General features: G+C 45.7%; 1 protein-coding gene across 1 annotated transcript in view; it reads right to left on the reverse strand.

Annotated features, from left to right (window-relative positions):
* The window catches only part of Dcdc2c (doublecortin domain containing 2C), a 77,874-nt gene that overhangs the window by 32,131 nt on the left and 24,194 nt on the right, over nucleotides 1-21,549 (reverse strand). Inside the window, exons 5-11 of the mRNA XM_013351298.1 lie at nucleotides 20,377-20,514; nucleotides 18,369-18,411; nucleotides 17,086-17,209; nucleotides 15,120-15,229; nucleotides 7,828-7,896; nucleotides 1,808-1,849; nucleotides 253-305 (exon numbers count right to left, since the gene is read on the reverse strand). Of these exons, the coding sequence (XP_013206752.1) occupies nucleotides 253-305; nucleotides 1,808-1,849; nucleotides 7,828-7,896; nucleotides 15,120-15,229; nucleotides 17,086-17,209; nucleotides 18,369-18,411; nucleotides 20,377-20,514 (579 nt within the window). The remainder of the gene's footprint in view (nucleotides 1-252; nucleotides 306-1,807; nucleotides 1,850-7,827; nucleotides 7,897-15,119; nucleotides 15,230-17,085; nucleotides 17,210-18,368; nucleotides 18,412-20,376; nucleotides 20,515-21,549) is intronic.

Raw genomic sequence — 21,549 nt, forward strand, 5'->3', positions numbered from 1 at the left:
GGAGGGAGGGAAAGAGAGAAAGAAAGAGAGAGAGAAAGAAAGAAAGAAAGAAAGAAAGAAAGAAAGAAAGAAAGAAAGAAAGAAAGAAAAAAGAAAATAGAGACAATCTTGAAGCATGTGCAAAAGCACAAACAGCTTCCAGGTAAAGGAAAACCAGGCTATGGGCAGAGGAATTAGTGCTGGACACTTGACACCCCGCTTCCTAGTCTGTTTTTCCTCCTGTTGGGGCTGTGGCAAACATCAGTGACTCACGATTCACCCCATGTGGAAGTGTGGACCGGCTTCATCACGTAGTACTTATCCCCCTTTTACAGACAGAGAAACTAAAGCTCAAAAGGGCAGAACTACCTAAATCCACCGCTACTCTGAATCTGGAATCTTTTGGGGTGTTTGGTTGTTTTGTTTTGAGACAGTATCTCATTTTGTACCTCTGGTTACCCTGAAACTCACTATGTAGACCAAACTATTCTTGAACTCAGGAGGCTCTGCCTCCTGGGTGCTGAATCTTTTCATTACATTGGGCTTTTTCTTTCTTATTAAAAGAGCAAATAACACACATGCCAGACAAGTGATGAATTTCCCAAAGGCTAGCTTGACATTTAAACCAGATGTCATTTATGGTGATAGGGAGTTGCTGTGTACACAGCTGTCTTTCCATCCCTGTTGGAAGGTGGATCACTCTTCCCCAGGCAGGGGTGACACATAACAGAGCTGATGCCCTGATTTTAACTCCAGAGTTAATGACCACCAGCCTGACTTAAAGCAGGGGTACACAAAAGGTTGTGCAGCTTAACAATGGTTCATGGGCCATCACGCAAGCACCACCTTAAACACTGAAACATACTTACAGAACCTTCAAGTCCATGTCTCACAGACCCTCAGGCCTGCAAACATGGAAAACGGTCATTAAAGTGCAAAGTGCACAGGGGAAATCATGTCGCACTGACGCCTACAGAAGGGCAGGCACGGCACACCCGTGATACCTAGCATGACCTTCTGATGTTATAATCTACAGAGACTGCCGCTCACGGAGCCATCCAGTCCAGCGCTCTGGAAACCCCCTACACATCGGTTAAGACAATGAAAACATCGGCGCTGAGAAGCTTTTATGAACACTCTGGAGTTGGATTTTTTATGATGTTAAGCAATCAGACCTGAACAGAGAAGGAAGCAGAGCTTGGGGGTTTTAAGGTGTTCCCATAGCCACCATCCTGGTAAGCGTGGACCCACACACACACTTATGGCTCTAGGCTGAGCCGCATCTGACCCGTGATAGCTTGATTCCATAACTAACCTTCACATCTCCACGCATGTTCCGTGTTCTCTATGAAGCGATGAACAGCCCAAGTGAACCAAAGGGTAAGCAGAATAAATTATACATACTCAACCAAGAGTCATGGCCAAGCCTCACTTAACAATCACGATAATACTTAACACGGAGCGCTGCTGAGCTGAAGATGAGTGGGAACACTGTGTGTCTGGGGTCTCCGTGCACACCCAGAGAAGGTGACACTCCCCTCAGAGTGCACAGCCGCAGTGATTACCGCATAGCACACCTGAGTGTACCTCCCCAGGGAGGGCACAAAAGGAGGGGTCCCCGGAGGCTCTGTCTTCACGGCAGACAGCGTCCGCCTGTCTGGGGGTGTTTCTTTTCCTCTGACTTTGTTGTCTAACCCCAAACACTGGGCCAGGATTTCTGACAGGTAAGGAATTTGCATCCGTAAAAAGCACCTAATAGATTTGAGGGTCGGTGGAGCAACCTGTCTCCCGCATGGGGAACAGAGAACTACAGTGTGTTAATACAAACCTTTCTGTCGATATCTTCATAAAGTCTTTCCACTTCCTTTTCCTAGTATTAAAATAAAAACAAGTGGTCAAGTATCTGCAAGAGACTAAATCCTAAATAAATAAATAAATAAATAAATAAATAAATCAATCAATCAATCAATCAATCCTTAACCTCTCCTGGTCTCCTCTCACCTCCTCAGTTAGCTCGAATTCTTCCTCATCAAAAATACCACCGATTTTCATGCAAAGTCCCAAGCCCACTCCAGGCTGCTACCCCCTTGCCCTGTTCCTCCTGATCCCTCCTCCCTTTTCGCTCAGCATTATACTCTTCTAAATGGTTTTTATTTTTATGTACAGTATGTTAGATGTGTATTGGGTTTGAGTGTGAAATGTTCCCCTACAGACTTAGTCTCCAGTTGGTGGGACTGTCTGGGGAAGCTCTGGAGTCTAGGAGCTTAGTCCTAGACTTACCTACTCCCCAGGTTCCAGCCTCCTCTCCACTTCCGGATGCAGGCTGTGCCTCCCCTGCTGTGATAGGCTGAGAGCCTCTGAAACCCGGAATCACCCAAGTCTTTCTCCCTTGGGCTGTCCTCCCAGGTGTGCTCACAGCCACACGAAGGGAACCACCTCCTATTCTGTTGCATTTTGGTTTGGTTTTGCTTAGTTAACCCGAGAGCTACCACGTTTCTATAGGGTCCAGATCCACCTACAGTTTTCATGGTCATCTGGTCTTCCATCCGACGGCAGAATCACAAATTAGCCAGCTCCCAGCGGTGATTACTCGTCTGTCTCTGTCATTTGTTACTAATTAATACTGGAGGGCAACCCCTAGCTATCATTTTGATGGCCAGGGAAGATGTGTGCAGACTTAATTCTAATAAAAAGTAAAACTCCCCTTCTGAAAGGCTGCACTCAGGCGCTAGAGAGATGGCTCAGGGATTACGAATTAATTCTTGCTGTTCTCAAGGAGGACCAGAATTTGGTTCCCAGCACCCATGTCAGGATGCTTACAACCTTCTGCAACTCCAGCTCCAGGGGATCTGATGCCCTCTTCTGACCTTCACAGACACTACACTCCTGTACACAAACACTTACACAGATAAGCACATACACAAAACATTAACCTTTTTAAATATAACCTTTAAAAGGCTGTACCAATTCGCAAGCTACTCTAAGAAGTACTACAGTTCTTCTGCATTTATATTTACATAAATGTTGTCAGCTACTTGCAAGGATATTCTATAACAAATCATTAATCTAAATATTAAGTATTGAACATCTTCAACTTGAGTTAAGGGGGAAACACCCAATTGGTTATTCACTCTTTCTTAATTGATGTGGGAGTGTCATATATCAATCTGTTGATTTCATTGGTTAAGCAATAAAGAAACTGCTTGGCCCTGATAGGTTAAAACATAGGTGGGAGGAGTAAACAGAACAGAATGCTGGGAGGAAGAGGAAGTGAGCTCAGAGAGACGCCATCATCCCCACTCCCGGGCAGACGCCATTCAGCTCCGACCCAGGATGGACGTAGGCTAGAATCTTCCTGGTAAGCGCACCTAGCGGTGCTACACAGATGATTAGGAATGGGCTAAATTAATATGTGAGAATTAGCCTAGAAGAGGCTAGATAGAAATGGGCCAAGCAGTGTTTAAAAGAATACAGTTTGTGTGTTGTTATTTCGGAGCATAAGCTAGCCAGGCGGCCAGGGTGCTGGGGACGCAGCCCCGCCGCTCCCACTACAACACTTAATTAGAGCTGAAACGGGTGTATTAAAACCTGGATATCCGTCTTCTCGGTATGTGTCCCACTTGTCTCTCTGCCTGTTTCTCACTGGTCTGTCACTGTGTTCATGACTTTAGGAGCTCTTGTAAATTAAGGAAATTTAATTTGCATTACAAGTATTTTCTTCCTTGCTTTAGTCAACTTTTGACTTTATTAATTCTCTTTTTCAAAGACAAAACTGGTTTTTCATCTAGAAAAATACTATGTCTTTGGAGATAATCACACAGAATTTAGAGACTAATGCCCAGTTCTATGTCTTTCCACCTTCAACTGGCCCGTGTTGCTGTCTGGCCACTCAAGGGTCTCCTAGTGTCTGCCAGTTCTCCATCAGATTCAAGATCCACTACCTCTGTGTGCCTGGGAATGGGGAGAGAGCTAAAGATGAGAAGGACATGAATGAAGCCTCGGTAGGTCATCTATAGACTCTGGTCCAGGTACACAAATAACTCTAGTAAGGGCTGGAGTGGGGAGGCAGAAGAGGAATGGTGGCTAGAGAGCCAGGGAAGACATGCTGGGGACATAGAGAGCTGGCCTGAAGGCTCACTAGAGTGGTGGGAAATTAAGTCCATCTTCACAGTCTTATGTGATCTATGCATACACCATTCAGCCCGCCCCGAGTTTAGTAGCACTCACCCAGTTTAACTAAAGTGATGAATTTGCAACAGGTCAAAGGACAAAGAATACATTTCATTCCCCACAGCACAGAAGGGCTTTTCACATGTGTTACTGTTGGTAACATTCCACTCTGATGATAGAGACGGTACTGAGCATGGAAGCTGTCAGGGCGGCTCTGACTGCACACTTAGCCTATTCCAGGGTCCTGAAGATGAAAAACTTTCACACAGAAGCATGGCTCTAGTTTTCGTTTATTTTTATTTTACACATAAAATAACAAGATGAACATGCTTGTCCACAACTCCTGGAGTAGAGCCCTAAGGAGGATCTCATCCTAACAAACGCATCTGAAAAGCTCTTTCAGGCAGAGGCTGTGTCCAGGGCTCCAGTGCTGAGCCTCAGAGCTGGAGGAGTCAGAGGAGAGGGAGCCTGCTTCCAGGGCGGACTGTGTGGTGGATAAAACTGTCTTAGGAATAGATTGTGTCTAGCATCATGAATGTAAGCAATGCCACTGAATTCAACACTTGAAAACTATCAAAAGTTTATATATTTAACACCAAAAAAACAACAAATTCTACAATCAAATATCAGAAATATATTTGAAGATATTGTTCATACCACCAATATCTCTTACAGCTTCACGAGGTAACTAACATTTTATTCTGGGATTGTATGTCTATTTAAATATGAATGACTTAGTCATAGATAACTCAGAGCAAATCCAAGGATGCTTTGTAACTGAATATGAGACAGTCTGGGACAATGACTCTTTGCAATGAACACTTGCAAGTAAAGATACATGGACAAGAAGGTTTACTGTGTGACTATATCACACTGCAGCTTCTGGATAAGATTATTTTCCCTCTTTGCTGCAAGGGCAGAGGGCAAATAAGCAGGGGCAGGAAATGAATGAGACCGAGGTCTATGTTGTGAAACACAAAGATTAAATAAAAAGAATGTTTAAAAAGAAAAGCTAGTCTGGTGGACATATAAAGTGAAGAGACAATTTCAGCTGCTTATGGACTTCACAGCCCAACTTTACAGTGGCCAGGCCAGCAATGGCACACCTAAGGAATTTAATGTAGCCAGTCTCAAATTCCCTAAAAATAGATGTATCAAGTAATGTACAAGTGAGTCATTGAAAGTGGACATGGAACACAGTGGCCTGCTGGCCAGGGAAGGCCAGCAGAGTGTGACTTCTCTCCCGGAATCATCACTGGCTGTTATAGTGCACACAGATGCTAGATCACTAAGAACCTTCCAACACATGGCTGGAGTTGGGGGTCAAAACCTTACAGGTTTATGGGGTGTTTTATACCAGTACACAAAGAGAACAGAGGCAACCCTAGTGAAGGGCCTGCTGGGAAGCAAAGAGAGAGGGTGCAGACTTGGAAGAACAGGATGTCCTCAGACCTAGCACCAAGCAGTTGATGCTGCCCTGCCTCTGAGGAACAGACAGTGACACCTGACAGCAGATATCTATTCTGAGAAGAGAAACTGACACCGCTTCAGCTCACTGCCGGGAATAAATACTCGGACTTTGGTGTGAATCTGGGTTGAAATCCTGAGTCCCATCCGTTTATTGCAGACTGTGAAACTTTGAAGTGTTGACAAGTTGTATTTTTCATCAATTTTTCCCTTTTTCTCATCATATATGCCTTAAGGAGTCAATGTGACTTAAGGAGCTATGTTCCCTCCTGCCCACATCATCATTCAAGTGCTTAGTAACAGTAGGAATGGCTGCTCTCTGCTTAAGTCTTGGCCAAGCTCTCTAAAGATGAGCACTTAGGTGTGTAGGTAATCCAACAATATTGTTCACCTTTAAGGGGATGTTTTGAATCATTCTTTAAAATTAAATCAGCCATAGGCAGTACCAGGTTACCAATACATGAGACCCCTCCTAGGGGCTTGTGCAGATTTCCACAGGGAGTCAGCACAACAGGACAAACTTGGTGCCAAGAACCTATGCAGAGAGCTTTCAAAATGTGTGTGCAGCCCTGCATGAGCCCAACAGCACCATATCCTGTCTCCTTACGATTCCTGTGGGAACACGCAGGGCTTTCACCCTTACCCTTTGATTCTCTGGGGCATCATCCTTCATCCTCATCCTCATCCTCACCCTTCATTATTGGTTGATGGAGGAGGGTCTATGTGTTACTTTCATTGGTTAATAAAGAAACTGCCTTGGCCCTGATAGGACAGAAAATTAGGTAGGCAGAGTAGACAGAACAGAATGCTGGGAGAAAGAAGCAGATTCAAGCAGTCACCATAGCTCTCCTCTCCAAGATGGATGCAGGTTAATAATATTCCTGGTAAGGCACCACCTCATGGTGCTACACTCATTTAGAAATGGGTTAATCAAGATGTGAGAGTTAGCCAGTAAGAGGCTAGAGCTAATGGGCCAAGCAGTGTTTAAAAGAGTACAATTTGTGTGCTGTTATTTAGGGTATAAAGCTAGCCATGCGGGAGCTGGGCGGGAACACAGCACATCGCTCCTATTACTACAATTGGTCCCATTCCCAGAACAGCCTTACTCTGTAACACCCGAGAAATTAAAGTTAACTTTTGCTCTTCATTTGAAAGTATCCCCGTTCTACTGACCACTCACAGTAACCACTAAAAGCCACCCCCAAACCCAAGCCTTCAGGGTTGTAGACAGAGGAAGGATGGACTCTGCAAAGGTGCCATTTCTCTGATTCTTTGAGATTCCCAAGCTGCTCTGGTGTGTTTATAAAACCTAACAAATGTCCTGTGGATCCTTCACCTTCCTTCAAAGGCCACTTGCCAAGCTGAGTGGAGAGCCAGGGAGCATAGGGCACCTTCAGCACCCACTCATTGTCCCTGACTGTCCCTGAAGTCCGTGTTTGTTTGCAGTCGTGGAGGGCACTATGTCTGAACAGCCTGACTGGGACAAGATCTCACTCTCCCCTCAGGCTGACCAAGTGTCTGAAATACTTTGAAAAACACTTTGAGACAAAATAATATTAAAAACAAAACAAAACCATCCATTTATTAGTGACATGATCATATACGGAAAGTATATTTTGCTTTCCCAGTGTACACATCTTAAGTAGACCAGTCACCCCCTGGACTCAAGAGATCCTGGAACATACTGCCTCCCCAGATGACGTTTCCAAAAAATCTGGACAGGAAAAAAAAAAAAAAAAACAAGCAGAAAGCTACAGACCTGAGCTGCCATCTGCAGGCAGCTACACAAAGCCTGACCTCCAGGAGAGGGTTACAGACTAGGCACCCATTGGTGGGTACGGGATGGCTGTCTCATTACAGGGTGCTACCCACACAGAAGCGGCTGTGCTTCACCACCCCGACCTGTCTGCACACTAAAACCTGCCGGAGGGAAGCTTATACAACCGCGCTGTGAAGTACAGTGAAGAACAATTAAGACAGGTATGCAAGTGACTACAATAACCCACATGACTTCCCAAAATACACTGCGGGTGACTACAATTACCCACGTGACTTCCCAAAATACACTGTGCTTCCACACCAAAAACGCATCTGTGATCTGGGACCAGCCTGTGGTCCTGGATCCCTTACCATCAACCCTGAGTTCTGCCCAGTCTATCACAGAAGGTGGCTTGGAACCCTACCATCATAAGGAAAACAAAATCCACTCACCACACCACTTTCCAGGTCAGGGCTGTTGCCGCCTAGCTCATCAATTTCCTTAACAATTTCGGCTGGTACCTGGGAAGAAAATGCATTGTTAAGTTGAGTCATAGCCAGGGCCAAACTCCTCTAAAAAAGCAGAGAGCACACGAGCCAGTATGCAATTCTAGACCAGTTCTCCAGACACAGCTGGAAGGGGAGAGATGAACTTTTTCCTAACACATAACTGTTTGCTACATTTTTTACCTTTAGTTCCACCAAGAAAAGGGAGAAATCTTTAGAGAGAATCTCTATAAATTCTTTTCATGTAAAGAAAAATGCTAGGAGCAGGACATAGTGATAACACACCTATAATTCCAGAACGTGAGAGGTCAAGGCAGAAAGATCATGAGGATGAGGAGAGCCTGGGCTACAGAAAATGTTAAGGCTAGCCTAGCAAGTCCCAGTCTCAAAAATAAGTGAATAAGGGTCCAGGGTGACGGCTCGGTGAGTAAAAGCACTTGCCGCTTAAGTCAGGAGACCTGAGATTAGATGCCCATAACCCACATGAAACCTGGACAGCCATGTGCATGTCTGTAATCCAGCTACTCCTACTGTGAGAGGGAAAAGAGGCAGGAGACTCCCCCACAAGTTCCTGAGTCAACCGGCCTGGAGCCCAGAAGAAATACTTCACAAATGACCTGAACGATGACAATACTCAGGATATCCACTGACCACTGCGTTCATGATGTGTCCAGCACACACCCTCCCATATGAACACAAATACATCAATAAATACTTATAATTATTCATTTAAAATGCCATGGCCATGCCAGGTACCACTGCTTAGCAAACAGTAGTTCCTTCATACCTCTTGGTGGACACCTGGGGACCCCAGTCAAAGGCCTGTTCTCTGCTCCAGAGGCACCCCCTGCAGCCTGGCTGTCCTCAGCCCCTCAGAACAGAGAGTACTCTCACTCAGCTTTCTTGTCCTTCCCGGGTCTCAGGGCCTGCTGTGTCAGAGAGAGGCAGTGACCCAACTAAACCAGTGTCCCAAACCTGCTCCCCACTCAGGGAGAGTTGACCCAGTTCTGTCACTGGGCCACTTGCATTTTAATGCTGCATCTGCTGAGACAAGCTAACAGGGCTGAAGCGAGCTACACATGCGCACCACGTGTCCTCAGAGGCTAGCCAGACCCTTGCCCATTCTAGTATCACACAAGACACCCACTGGGGGGAGGTCCCCTCTGCTGTCCTGATCCCAAAGGAGAGATGGCAACTTGGAGGCTGAGTCAAAGCCACCACCATGGGCAGGGGAAAGAAGGGCACATAGCACACATGAGCTAAAATGGTAACGAACTAGGAATAGGTAAAGATGTACCCTTAGCAAACAGTCCTGGAGACCCAGCAGCTGCAGCCACCTGACCTGGACCATGCTAGAGAAGAGCTGTGTGGCCGTACAAACATACAGGTTTGTGTCCAATGTCTCAGTCTCATTAGGGTGGGGTGGGTGTTACATTCCTACAATCTCATAAAAAAAATTAATCTTAGTCCAATATTTAAGGACTGTTCAAACCACATTTTTAAACAAAAAACATTTCAGAAGGTAGCTAATGTGACGACCAGCACCATCCAACAAACATAGAGAAAACACCTGCCACTTTGCATCACACTCTGTCAGAGATGCCAGAGATCTTGAGAGCAAACAGACACTTCCTCAAGAAGCTGGAGTCGTTTGGAGATGATGAACACTCATTAAACTGTCAGCGCTTGAATACAGAGCTACGGCTGCGACAAAGACACACCAGGACAGAGGGGGACAAACCGGTGCTTAGCATAGAGGGGAAGAGGTGAAGACTGCCTGCCTCCAGCGATGTTTAACTTAACATGAAAAGGATGGAGGATACTAATAAGCAAAAAAGGAACCAGAAATGCATGTCAGCTGCTAGGACAGCACTGCAAAGCTTGCTACAGGGGAAGCACAGGGCTTTCAGATGGCACTCCCGGAGCAGAGAGCGGGAGGCGTGCAGAGACCCAGCCATAAGATGTCATGAAGTGGTGATCTCAGGGAGACAGTGATTGGCTCTGGGCACATACAGTGGGAAACAATGGTACAATCTGGATACGGAACAGTTGGAAGGTTAGTCTTGGGAACACCTCTTAACTCTGGATGGGTCAGAGCATCACACATACCCTGAGACAGGCAGGGGTCAATGTCTGGGGACATGGGGCATGGGAATAGAAATTCCAGCTGTGTTCTCACCCTCAGGATGGCTAATGGCAGACACAAGGCCAGCAATAATCTGGGAGAGGACTGCAGGACTCCAAAGATGTGCCATTCAGACTTTTCCTAACATGTAAATGAGAAAAGGAGCCTCAGCCCAGACCCTTCGCTGAACCCCCTAGAAAGAAGTGACCATAGAGGAAGGAAAATCAAGCACCGGTTCAGCTGGTTCGGCAAGATGCTTGCTGAAAAGAGAAAATATTCTGAGGGAAACGAGTAGCTGGAGGTTCCAGATGGAAGCGAAGGTCACTGTGTGGAGAGCTGCTAGGCAGACCGAGTGTGGATGTGAGTTCACACGTAGCAACCAGCAGCAGAAGCCAGATGAGGTGACCTTGGAAAAGCCAGCTGTGCACCTGCTGGAGAGGCAGCTGTTGCCCCTGCAGTGAGGCCAAAGTAGGGTCCATGTGTGGTGACATTTTGTTTGTGCTCTAACAGGTAAAGCTAGCCTAAAGATCAGAGTGTGGAGCTAAGCCACTAGTTAGCCATAGAGACCAGGCGATGGTTGCACACACTTTTAATCTCAGCACTCGGGAGGCAGAGGCAGACGGATCTCTGTGAGTTCAAGGCCACCCTGGGCTACACAAGATTGATCCAGTCTAAAAAAGAAACAGAGCTGGATGATGATGGCTCACGCCTTTAATTTCAGTACTTTGGAGTTGCACGCCTTTAATTCCAGCACTAGGAAGGAAGAGACAGGAAGGGATATGGCTGGGCAGAGAGAGGAATATAAGGCAGAAGTAGACAGGATACACCATTCAGTCTGAGGATTTGTGGAAACAGGATCTTGCCCCCTCCACTCTGAGGACTGTATAGAGACAAGAACTCTAGTGGCTGGCTGTTGTGCTCCTCTGATCTCTCAGCTTTCACCGCTAATATCTGACTCCAGGTTTTTATTAAGATCAATGAGAATTCCCAGGATATCCATGCTCATCTACAACGTGGACACTTCAGAGAGGTGGATCTCAAGAGTAGGGGAAATTGAATATGGGGGAGGGGGGAGAGAGACAGCGCCTTATTAACCTAAGCATCAGGTTCCTGCGAGGCTCTTAGCAGTCAGTACCTGTTTAAAGCCTGGGGAAGAAGCCACAGGAAGACAGACATCCTCCCTGCCGTGTAAAAGCGTACATGAGCACAGATAAACACTAATGAACTAACGTGTCAGCCACCTACCTCAGAGCCATTTTTCAGCCTTGTTCTTTGTTTACAAACCAAACTGCAATTAGTTTTTAAGTGTCCATCATAATTCTCAGGAGATCCAGAAGTGAACCACAACTGACTATCAGGGCTTAGGTGCCTCTGCCTGGCTTTGAGAGGGACTAGAAGAGAAGCCCAAGGAAGTTCTTCTAAGGGTTCCTCAGAAAACGTCTCACTACTGTGATGAGACAGACTATTCTCCTCAACATCACTCTTACCTCAGAACACCCCACACAACTGAGGCTACCTATGGAACCAGAGAACCTGATACCAGAGACAGTGTGCTGAGGACACCACCCACGGAACCAGCGAGCCTGAGTCCAGAGATAGTGTGCTGGGGAGAGCAGGAGGGGTCATGAGGGAAGAGGAATATTCACCACACCCAATGAGCCAAACGCGCTGCTTCTAGAACCTTCCATCTCTGCAGAGGTCTCTGCAGGCATTATGGATACTCCATGCTTTGATCTGTTCATTACAGCAAATACTTGCAGGGGCTTTCTTAGCTTCCTCTGAGCTATTCTACACACCTAGAAACCCCAAAGCCCTAAAGCTCTATTACATGTCCTTTAATTAGGCAATCTGCAGGGAACATGAGCCTGCACTGTCCTTCTCTTCATGAGAACCATCATCTCAGTCTTCCTTAGTGACTTTTCCTAACTGTCTGGGGAGCGGGGGGATTGATAAGCCCAGGAGGGGTAGTCAGGATGTGTTGTGTTGGCATCTAAGCAAAGACTGGCCTTTTGCTGTGGCTCTTTGAACTGCAGTGACATCTGCACTCATCCCCCTCCACACCTCCCTGGTGGACAGCCACCCTCATAATACTTCTGGGAGGTGGCAAGCATGCTGGCTTAATGAAGGAGGGTCAGCTGTCTATGTGTTACTTTCATTGGTTAATAAAGAAACTGCCTTGGCCCTTTGATAGGACAGAAAATTAGGTAGACAGAGTAAACAGAACAGAATGCTGGGAAGAAGGGAAATGAATCAGTCGCCATGATTCTCCCACCCGAGACAGACGTAGGATAGAATCTTTCCTGGTAAGCCACCACCTCATGGTGCTACACACATTAATAGAAATGGGTTAATCAAGATGTGACAATTAGCCAGTAAGAGGCTGAAACTAATGGGCCAGGCAGCGTTTAAATGAATACAGTTTGTGTGTTGTCATTTCGGGTGTAAAGCTAACCATGTGGGAGCCAGGCGGGACAAAAAGCAGGCCTGCTCGCCTCCTCACTACACTGGCTCAAGCTGCTGTGGTGTTAGAGTGGTTACACTGTTCTCCCTCTTACCCTTGCCTTCCACCACGTGATGACAAAGTAGGAAGTCTCTCGCTAATTTGTCTCAATGCTGAACTTCTCAACCTCCAGAAACAGGCACTAGAACACCTCAGCTCATTGCAAATGATTTAGACCCAGGTGCACATATCAAGGCACCAGGTTCAGTCCTTGACATTTCCCATCAGTTCACCCTTCCCAGGCCTCACCAGAGGACTTATCTAGGAATTACACAAATTCCTATCTTTTAAAATATAACTTTCTATGCACAGATTGAATTCAAGACCATTTCTCCAAAGAAGGAGTCAAAGGTTCCTGTCCTAGGCTAACCAGAGCCTGCAACTGTAGGAACATAGTTACATAGACAAATATAATTGTATCCATGAGACGATGTCATTACTCATCACTTGACATCTGTGCTGAATAGTTTTATGTCATTGTGACACAAGAGTCATCTGAAAGAAGGGAACCTCAATTGAGAAAACACCTCCATAAGATCCAGCTGTAGGCCATTTTCTTTTTTAAAAAATATTTATTTATTAATTATGTATACAATGTTCTGTCTGTGTGTATGCCTGCAGGCCAGAAGAGGGCACCAGACCCCATTGCAGATGGTTGTGAGCCACCATGTGGTTGCTGGGAATTGAACTCAGGACCTTTGGAAGAGCAGGCAATGCTCTTAACCTCTGAGCCAACTCTCCAGCCCCTGTAGGCCATTTTCTTAAGTAGCAGTTGATAGAGGAGGGCCCAGCTCATGGTGGGTGGGGCCATCCCAGGGCTGGTGGTCCTGGGTTCTATAGGAAAGGCAGGCTGAGCAAGCCATCAGGAGCAAGCCAGTAAGCAGCGCCTCTCCATGGCCTCTGCATCAAGCTCCTGCTTTCAGGTTCTACCCTGTTTGGGTCCCTCATGCGGGAGAATTGTCTGTATTCTGTCAATCATGTTTTAAATAAATGCTGATTGGGAGGCAGGAAGTATAGGCGGGAAAACCAAACAGGGAGTAGAAATGATGCAAGGAGAACAGGAGAATTCTGGGAAGGAGGAAGTTGATTCCTCCCACTCCTGCCTAGACCACCGAAGCAGCAGGATGTGATCTGCCCCACTGAAAAAAGGTACTGAGCCACATGGCTAACATAGATCAGAAAAATGGGTTAATCAAGATGTGAGAGTTAGCCAGTGAGAGGCTAGAGCTAATGGGCCAATCAGCTTTATAACTTATAGAGATCTATGTGTGATTTTCTTTGGGACTTTCTGGCTATGGGGAACTGGGCAGGACAGAAAACCCCATCAAACAGGACCCTCCATGTTACAGGTCCCTGTCCTGACTTCCTTCAGTGATGGGCTAAAATGCAGAAATATAAGTCAAATAAAATCTCTCCTCCCCAGCTTGCTTTTGGGTATGGTGTTTCATCACAACAACCCTAAGATAACATCTTTACAATGGTGGCTAAATACAATGGCCAAAGCACTCATCTTCTGACTACAGATAAGATGTGATGACCACCTCATGGTCCATCATTATGCATCCCAGCAAAAATGGTTTGATTAAATTTTTCCTGTTGCCTACTTATTCACAGCTGTGAAAGAAGTAACTAGTACAGAAAATTAGCACCAAAGAGTCAAGCCATTGCTGTGGCAAACCTTACCATGTGGTTCATAGGCCACCGCTTTGTGGGGGAAATGAGGAGGATCTGAAGCTACAGGCTAGAGAATCCCTAGAACATTGTAAGAAAGGCTTCATGGGACATTCTGAAAGGAGTTTGAAAAACCAGAGCATCAAGAGTGTTGTAGGAGCCCGCTTGTTTGTTCCCGGCTGCCCAGACTCAAAATAACCAAACAGAAACTATACTAATTAAATCACTGCTTGGACTATTAGCTCTAGCTTCTTATTGGCTAGATCTTACATCTTAATTTAACCCGTGTCTATTAAGTGCTCATTCAAGGTTAGATGACAGGTTTGACCCAAGGTGTAGCTACTAACAGGATGTTTTTGGTTTTTTTGGTTTTTCGAGACAGGGTTTCGCTGTGGTTTTGGAGCCTGTCCTGGAACTAGCTCTTGTAGACCAGGCTGGTCTCGAACTCACAGAGATCCGCCTGCCTCTGCCTCCCAAGTGCTGGGATTAAAGGCATGCACCACCACCGCCCGGCCTAACAGGATGTTTTAACCTAGGGTGTGGTTACTTGATACTTTGGATATTGAAAACATAATTACTTTGTTCTTTGTATCTTGGTAAAGAAGCCTCTTGCCTTTCCCCTCCTCTTTGGAATGGGGTATATAAAGCCTATGAGAAGTAAACATAGAGCAAATCTCACGATTTACTAGATGCCCTCCTGACTTTATCAATCATCTCTTATCTATATCTTTCTTAATCCTCACACATCCCTCCAAGCACGAACGAATGAACTGGGCAGGACCCAGCTGATGATATTGCCAGGGTGAACAATACGACAGCAATTAGCTAACAGAACCTTCTAGAGGCCAGGGAGAACTTGGGGGTGAGGATGCTGAAGACAGGGATAGGAGAAGTAGGGGCGGACACAGCTTAGTCAAGACAGCCCCAGCCCTTGTGACTCACCTGGTCAACTGGCACCTCCACCTTCACCTCTGGATCTTCCCTGACTTCCAGTGCTTCTAGTGCTTCCTGGGCCTCCTTATCTGGAGTCTGAGCTTTATACACATCACCCTCTAAGGGAAAATAACAGACAATCTTTGCAAACCAACAGAAAAACTCATCCCCAGTTGACATTTTCTGAAACAAATCAAAATTTCAATTCAGGAGCTCCTGAGCTTCCTATACCATCAGACAGAAAGAAGCCCAGACAGGGCCCCTGCATTATCTCCATGCCCATCTCTCCCCTCTCTCCCTCTCTCTGTCTCCCCTCTCCCTTCCTCCCTCTCTCCTCCCCCTCCCCTCCCCTCTCTCTCCCTTCTCTCCCCGTCTCTCTTTCCTCTCTCTCCCTTTTTCCCCTCTCTCCCTTCTCTCCCTCTTTCTCCATTTCTCTTCTCTCCCTCTCTCACCGTCTCCCCCCTCCCCTCTCTCCCTTTTTCTTCATCTGTCTTCTTTTGTTCTTGCTTCTATAGAGGCCTCAGCTCAGTGGGTCCCAATTTTCGCAGTGTCTGTCTAGTTTCTATCTCCATAAAAGTCCTGGCCCCTTGAAAACTTGAGCAATTTCTGGAGCAATTTCTGTGTCCAGAGGTTTCCCAAACTACCCAGATGCTGCAGAGAAGCAGAGCAGTGTGGGAGGGACTTCTCCCACCTGCTTCCTGTCTGTAAGACAGTGTGGGCAGGACTTCTCCTTCCTGCTTCCTGTCTGTAGGACAGAATGGGCGGGACTTCTCCCACCTGCTTCCTGTCTGCACCATAACTAGACACTGCACCAAGTCCTTCCCCCCCTTCCCCCCTTGTCAGACCGAAAAGAGAGACATGCCTCAGAAAGAGCATCGTTAGACATAAACACCCGAGAGCACCTGATAGAGAGGACAGCACAGCAGTAAGAATAAGAGTAGGCGTGGCGAGAGCCATTTTAATTGTTTCTTTTTACAGTCAGGTCTGAATCTCTCTGCTAAGGGTACACAGGAACAAGCTAGATGGCCACTATGTTCACGGTTCCCTTCTAAAGTCAGGCTCGAATGATATTTGTTCTTACAGCAGGAATATCTGGCCGGGCGGTGGTGGCGCACGCCTTTAATCCCAGCACTCGGGAGACAGAGGCAGGTGGATCTTTGTGAGTTCGAGACCAGCCTGGTCTACAGAGCTAGTTCCAGGACAGGCTCCAAAGCCACAGAGAAACCCTGTCCCGAAAAAACAAAAAAAAAAAAAAACAAAAAAAAAAAAGGAATATCTGTAGTCCTCATATGCATGTGAACACGGAATTTACTTTAGATATGACGTGTTTAAGAGCTCCCCCTGCCCTCAGCTTTGAAATGTTACTGCTCTTGTGGCAGCCTACTCCTGCCCCACAACTGAACATACGTTTCAGAATAAGCTTTGTCTGAGACACACACCATACGTACACACACTTTATTACTCATACACCTTGCAAGCCATACATATACACACTACACATATACCACACACCTCCTACATATGCACACCATATACACACATACACCACACACATTAAACATATATACACTATACATATATCACACATGCCATACATGTACATGCTGTATATATATACATACACCACATATCCCATATGTATACATACCATACATGTACATATACCATACATCCCATACATATACACACTATACATATATATACCACACATCACATACATATACACACTATACACATACATACACCACACATCACATACATATGCACATACATACACCACACATCCCACACATCTATACACACACATACACCATACATCAAACATATGTAAACTGTACATGCACACACCACACACACCATAGATACACACACAATGTACACAAAGACACTATGCACACCATACATACTACATATGCACACATACAGAGAGAAAGAGAACTTTTCACAGCCTGTAGGAGAGGAACTGCCCCATTACCTGCACCGCTTTGAACTAAGGGTCCCAGGGCTGTCTTCTTTTTCTCTTTGGCATAATAAACAGAATCCTGGCTTTTAGGTGGTATGCTGTCGTTTTTGAGAGGTTCTTTGCCTTTGGGCTCCACCTAATATGCAGATTAAAAACAAAAGATATCAGAAGTAGACTCCACCTTGAGTCCTTGATCTTTGGGATGGACAAGGATAGGAAACCCAGGAATCCAGGAAGCCTCGAGGAAACCCAGGAATCCAGGAAGCCTCGAGGAAACCCAGGAATCCAGGAAGCCTCGAGGAAACCCAGGAATCCAGGAAGCCTCGAGGAAACTCAGGAATCCAGGAAGCCTCGAAGGGTCTCACCACTCCTGTCCCCTTCTGAAGGAAGTAAAGAGGATATTCTGCGCTTCCTTCCCCAATCCATTGCTAGAGAGGTCATTGGGTGTTATGGCACAAAGAGACTCCTCATTCTTTGGGACAAACTTTGAAGCCTACCAAAAGCTGCTGCTCAGAAGCACAAAAATCTCAAAACTTCAACCATGCCACAGATAAGTAAAGGGAACGGTATTTAATTTTTACAATCTTTATACTATCTGTAGACAATGGCAAAATGGTCCTCATAAAACTTAAGGTTTTTAATGTCCCCCAACCCAATCATTAGCTATCTTCATGCTGCAAGTAATATTTTTTTCTTTTTATGTATCTTAGTTCAAGTATTTGGAGGCAAATTCAGCCAAATGTATAAATGTTCACTTCAGACAAGGGACTGAATGAAATGTCCCTGCTGGTTTTACAGAGTATTGCATAAGCCAGAGTTGTGTCATAAGTACAGAAAGCAAGGCCTCAGCAGAACTGGTGTAGGGAGCAACATTCCAGCACACTGTAATGTGCCTGTTCAACATGGACAGTATATGAGTCCAAAGCTCTATACTGTGCTTGTGAAAGGCTCATTGAATAACCAAGAACCTCTGATTTGTACTAGAAGTACGTTTTAAAAGACAGATTTCAAACTTAAAAGATGATCCATGCCCGGTCCTACAGAGTACTGATCTGAGCACATATGGTCCAGATGTAGAGACCATCCACGAACCATGGATGCCATGCCACGAACATCTCTGCATGCCTCCTTGTTCTAGGCTCTGAGCTCCACAAAAGGCTCTGTCCTCCTCCTCCCTCTCTCATGGGTTGGTCTGGCTCCTCCCAGTGACCTGAAAGCTATTTGCTCCCCAGGGCCCTCAGAGACCAGGAGACACCAGAACCAATAACAGTGGTCACTCGTCTTTCAAAACTTACTTTCTTCTTTGTTTGTGTGTATTTATCATTGCCCCCAAACCTCCTGAAAGGCAAAGACAGGCAGTTAGTACATTCAAGCTCTCTATAAACTACAGGAACATCCTTGACCTAGAAAATGTCCTACTCTCTACACAAGATCTAGCCAATGACCACAGCCATCTCCTAGGTGATCATTTCAAAGGCCAAGAGGTCTTTGAAAGTCAGAGATTTATTAAGGAGATGCCTGTCCGAGGGTAGAATGGAAATAGGATTTAGGATGCTGGAGGGAGCCAGACTTTTTTTTCTTATTTTATTTAAAAAAAAAAACTATCTTTTTTCATTTTACATACCAATCCCAATTCCCACTCCCTCCCCTCCTCTCAGTTCCCTCTACCTTTCCCCTATACCCTCCATCCACTCCTAGGGTAAAGCACATTGCTCTGAGGAAGGACCAAGGCCCTCCCTACTATATCTAGGCTGAGCAAGATATCCCTCCAAAAAGAATGGGTACCAAAAAGCCAGTATAAGCAGTAAGGATAAATCCTGGTCCCACTGCCAGTTGCCCTGAAATCTGCCCCAGCCATACAGCTGTCATCTAGACTCAGAAGGTCCAGTTTGGTCCTATGCTATTTCCTTCCCTGTCAAGCTGGAGTTAATAAGCTCCCATTAGCTCAGGTAAGCTATTTCAGTGGGTGTCCCCATCATGGTCTTGACCTCTTTGCTCATATTCTCGCTCGTCCCACTCTTTGACTGGACTTTGGGAGCTCAGCCCAGAGGGGAGCCAGTCATTTTAACAGTTTTGATGCTTTCCAAGGCATGGGTTATTCACATAGCTCTCACGTGTTCATGTAGCTCTCACCACTACCCAGTGAAGCAAGAAGGCTAGACTCTTCCCGGTAAGCGCACCTTGGGGTGCTACACACAGATGATTAGAAATGGGCTAAATTAATATGTGAGAAATAGCCTAGAAGAGAATGGGCCAAGCAGTGTTTAAATGAATATAGTTTGTGTGTTGTTATTTTGGGGCATAAGCTAGCCATGCAGGCGGCCGGGGTGCTGGGGACGCAGCCCCGCCGCTCATATTACAACACCTGCTGGCTTCTCTGCAAGGGACCAAGACACTCCACCCCTCAGAGCTGATCAGTGGCAGAACTGAGATTCAAATCTGCCTGTTTCTACCCACCACATGTGCCTGCTCTGACTGGTCATTGTGCATGCTTCCATACCCCTTCCTAACTCATGGGCACTGGGCCTTCACCAGTAGCTGCTTACACACTGCACATGCCTCTCTGGGCACTTCCCTGGGCTGTCTGTATTCCCTGTGTAGACCCTGAGCTCTCAAGGATTGTGTATTACTTTATGCCTGATTTTAGAAATGCCAGGTTCAAATTATATGTGTGTGTACATATGTAAGCATATTTATATAAGCATAAATGAGAGAGGGGGAAGGAGGGAGGGAGAGAGGGAGGAAGAGAGAATATGTAAGGATAGATAGATAGATAGATAGATAGATAGATAGATAGATAGATAGATAGATAGATAGATAGATAATATAGATAGATGATAGATGATAAAGATAGGTAGGTAGGCGGATTATAGATAGATGATAGATAGATAACACATCAAGTTTTACTACTGAATAAAATCAGTATCTGAACTCAACATGTTTTGGAAAGGGCTTAGAAAAGAGACAAATGTCAGCAACACTCAAAAGAGAAAGACACAGAATTTAAGGAGATGGCTCAGTGGGTAAAGGCACTTGACACTAAGTCTGACAGCCTAAGTTAGATCCTCAGAGCCCACAATGTGAAAGGAAGAACTGACTCCCACAGTTATCCTCTGATCTCCCCCATGAATCATATGGCATGCACCCCTAGATAAATATATAAATGGATAGGTAGGTAAATGATAGGTAGGTAGGAAGGTAGATAGACAGACAGACAGACAGATAGATAGGATGCATGTTGAGTAGATGGGTAGACGGACAGATAATTTTTTAATTTAAAGGACAGGTAAAAGTTATACTCACTGCTGGACCTCACTGGGGACCCGTGGGGACTTCCAGTAAGGAATGGCTTTGAAAGTCTCCAGTCCTGCAGCAACATAAAACGAATTGTCTTGCAAATCCTTTGAGTTGTCCAAAAGATGCCCGTCCATCGTATACAACCTGTGAACACAGGAAAGAAGATGAGATAGGATTTGGCAAATGGCAGCACAGGACAGGGAGTACTTTGTCACCTGTGGTAATGACCAGCATGTCAAATATCTGAGAAGCTACACTTCCCAGCGAGCATGCAAAGGGGAGAAGTGGCACTCCCTAGCATGCATGCAAAGGGGAGACGCTGCACTCCCCAGCAAGCATGCAAAGCGAGGCAGGAAGCCTGTGGAAGCCACTTTTCCTGAACTGCACACTTTCCACTTAGAGCTTTTTAATTAAAGTGTATTTTTCATTATGCACAAACCCTCAGAGGATCTTGAGAACATGATCAGCTCTTGGTTGGTATTCAATTAATTTTAACTAGTAGCAGCTAAAATTAATATAAATTGGCTTACATTGTTGTAACAATACTTTGGAAAGAAATCAGCATTTGTTAGCAAATAATGGGCCTTTTTCTAATGACCCAATGACTTCACTCAGTACTCTTTGGCAAGTATTCACTGCCTGGTTAATTTAGGAACAGAGTCTGTTCGCTCCACTGTCGCCCTGTTACATATAGAAACAATGATGGGGTTCTACGCAAATGGAAATGATACCACCTCAGAGTCAAAGGTCCTAGCAGCCTACGAAGGGAAGTAGAAGATGCTCAGTCTGCTGCCTCCCGAAAATCCACATGTAGATAGCATGGTTCCCAGCACACAGCACTACTGGGAGGTGATGGGACCTTTAGGAGGTAGAGCAGGTATGAAGAAGCTGGACTAATAGAGTCAGGCTCTTGGAGGTGTATTAGAACCACACCCGCTTCTCTGCTGCCCCACAAGGTTAATAGCATCTTCAGCCACGTACTTCCACCATTATGTAGTGCCTCGTCACAGACCCAAAAGCAATAGGCCAAAAATTGGAGAATGGAACCAAGGAGGCCGTGAGCAGAGGCAAACCCAGTGAGACCGTGAGCAGAGGAAAACCCAGTGAGACAGTGAGCAGAGGCAAACCCAGTGAGACCGTGAGCAGAGGCAAACCCAAGGAGACAGTGAGCAGAGGAAA

Source organism: Microtus ochrogaster, linkage group LG3 (assembly GCF_000317375.1).
Source record: "Microtus ochrogaster isolate Prairie Vole_2 linkage group LG3, MicOch1.0, whole genome shotgun sequence".
NCBI classification, from domain to species: domain Eukaryota; kingdom Metazoa; phylum Chordata; class Mammalia; order Rodentia; family Cricetidae; genus Microtus; species Microtus ochrogaster.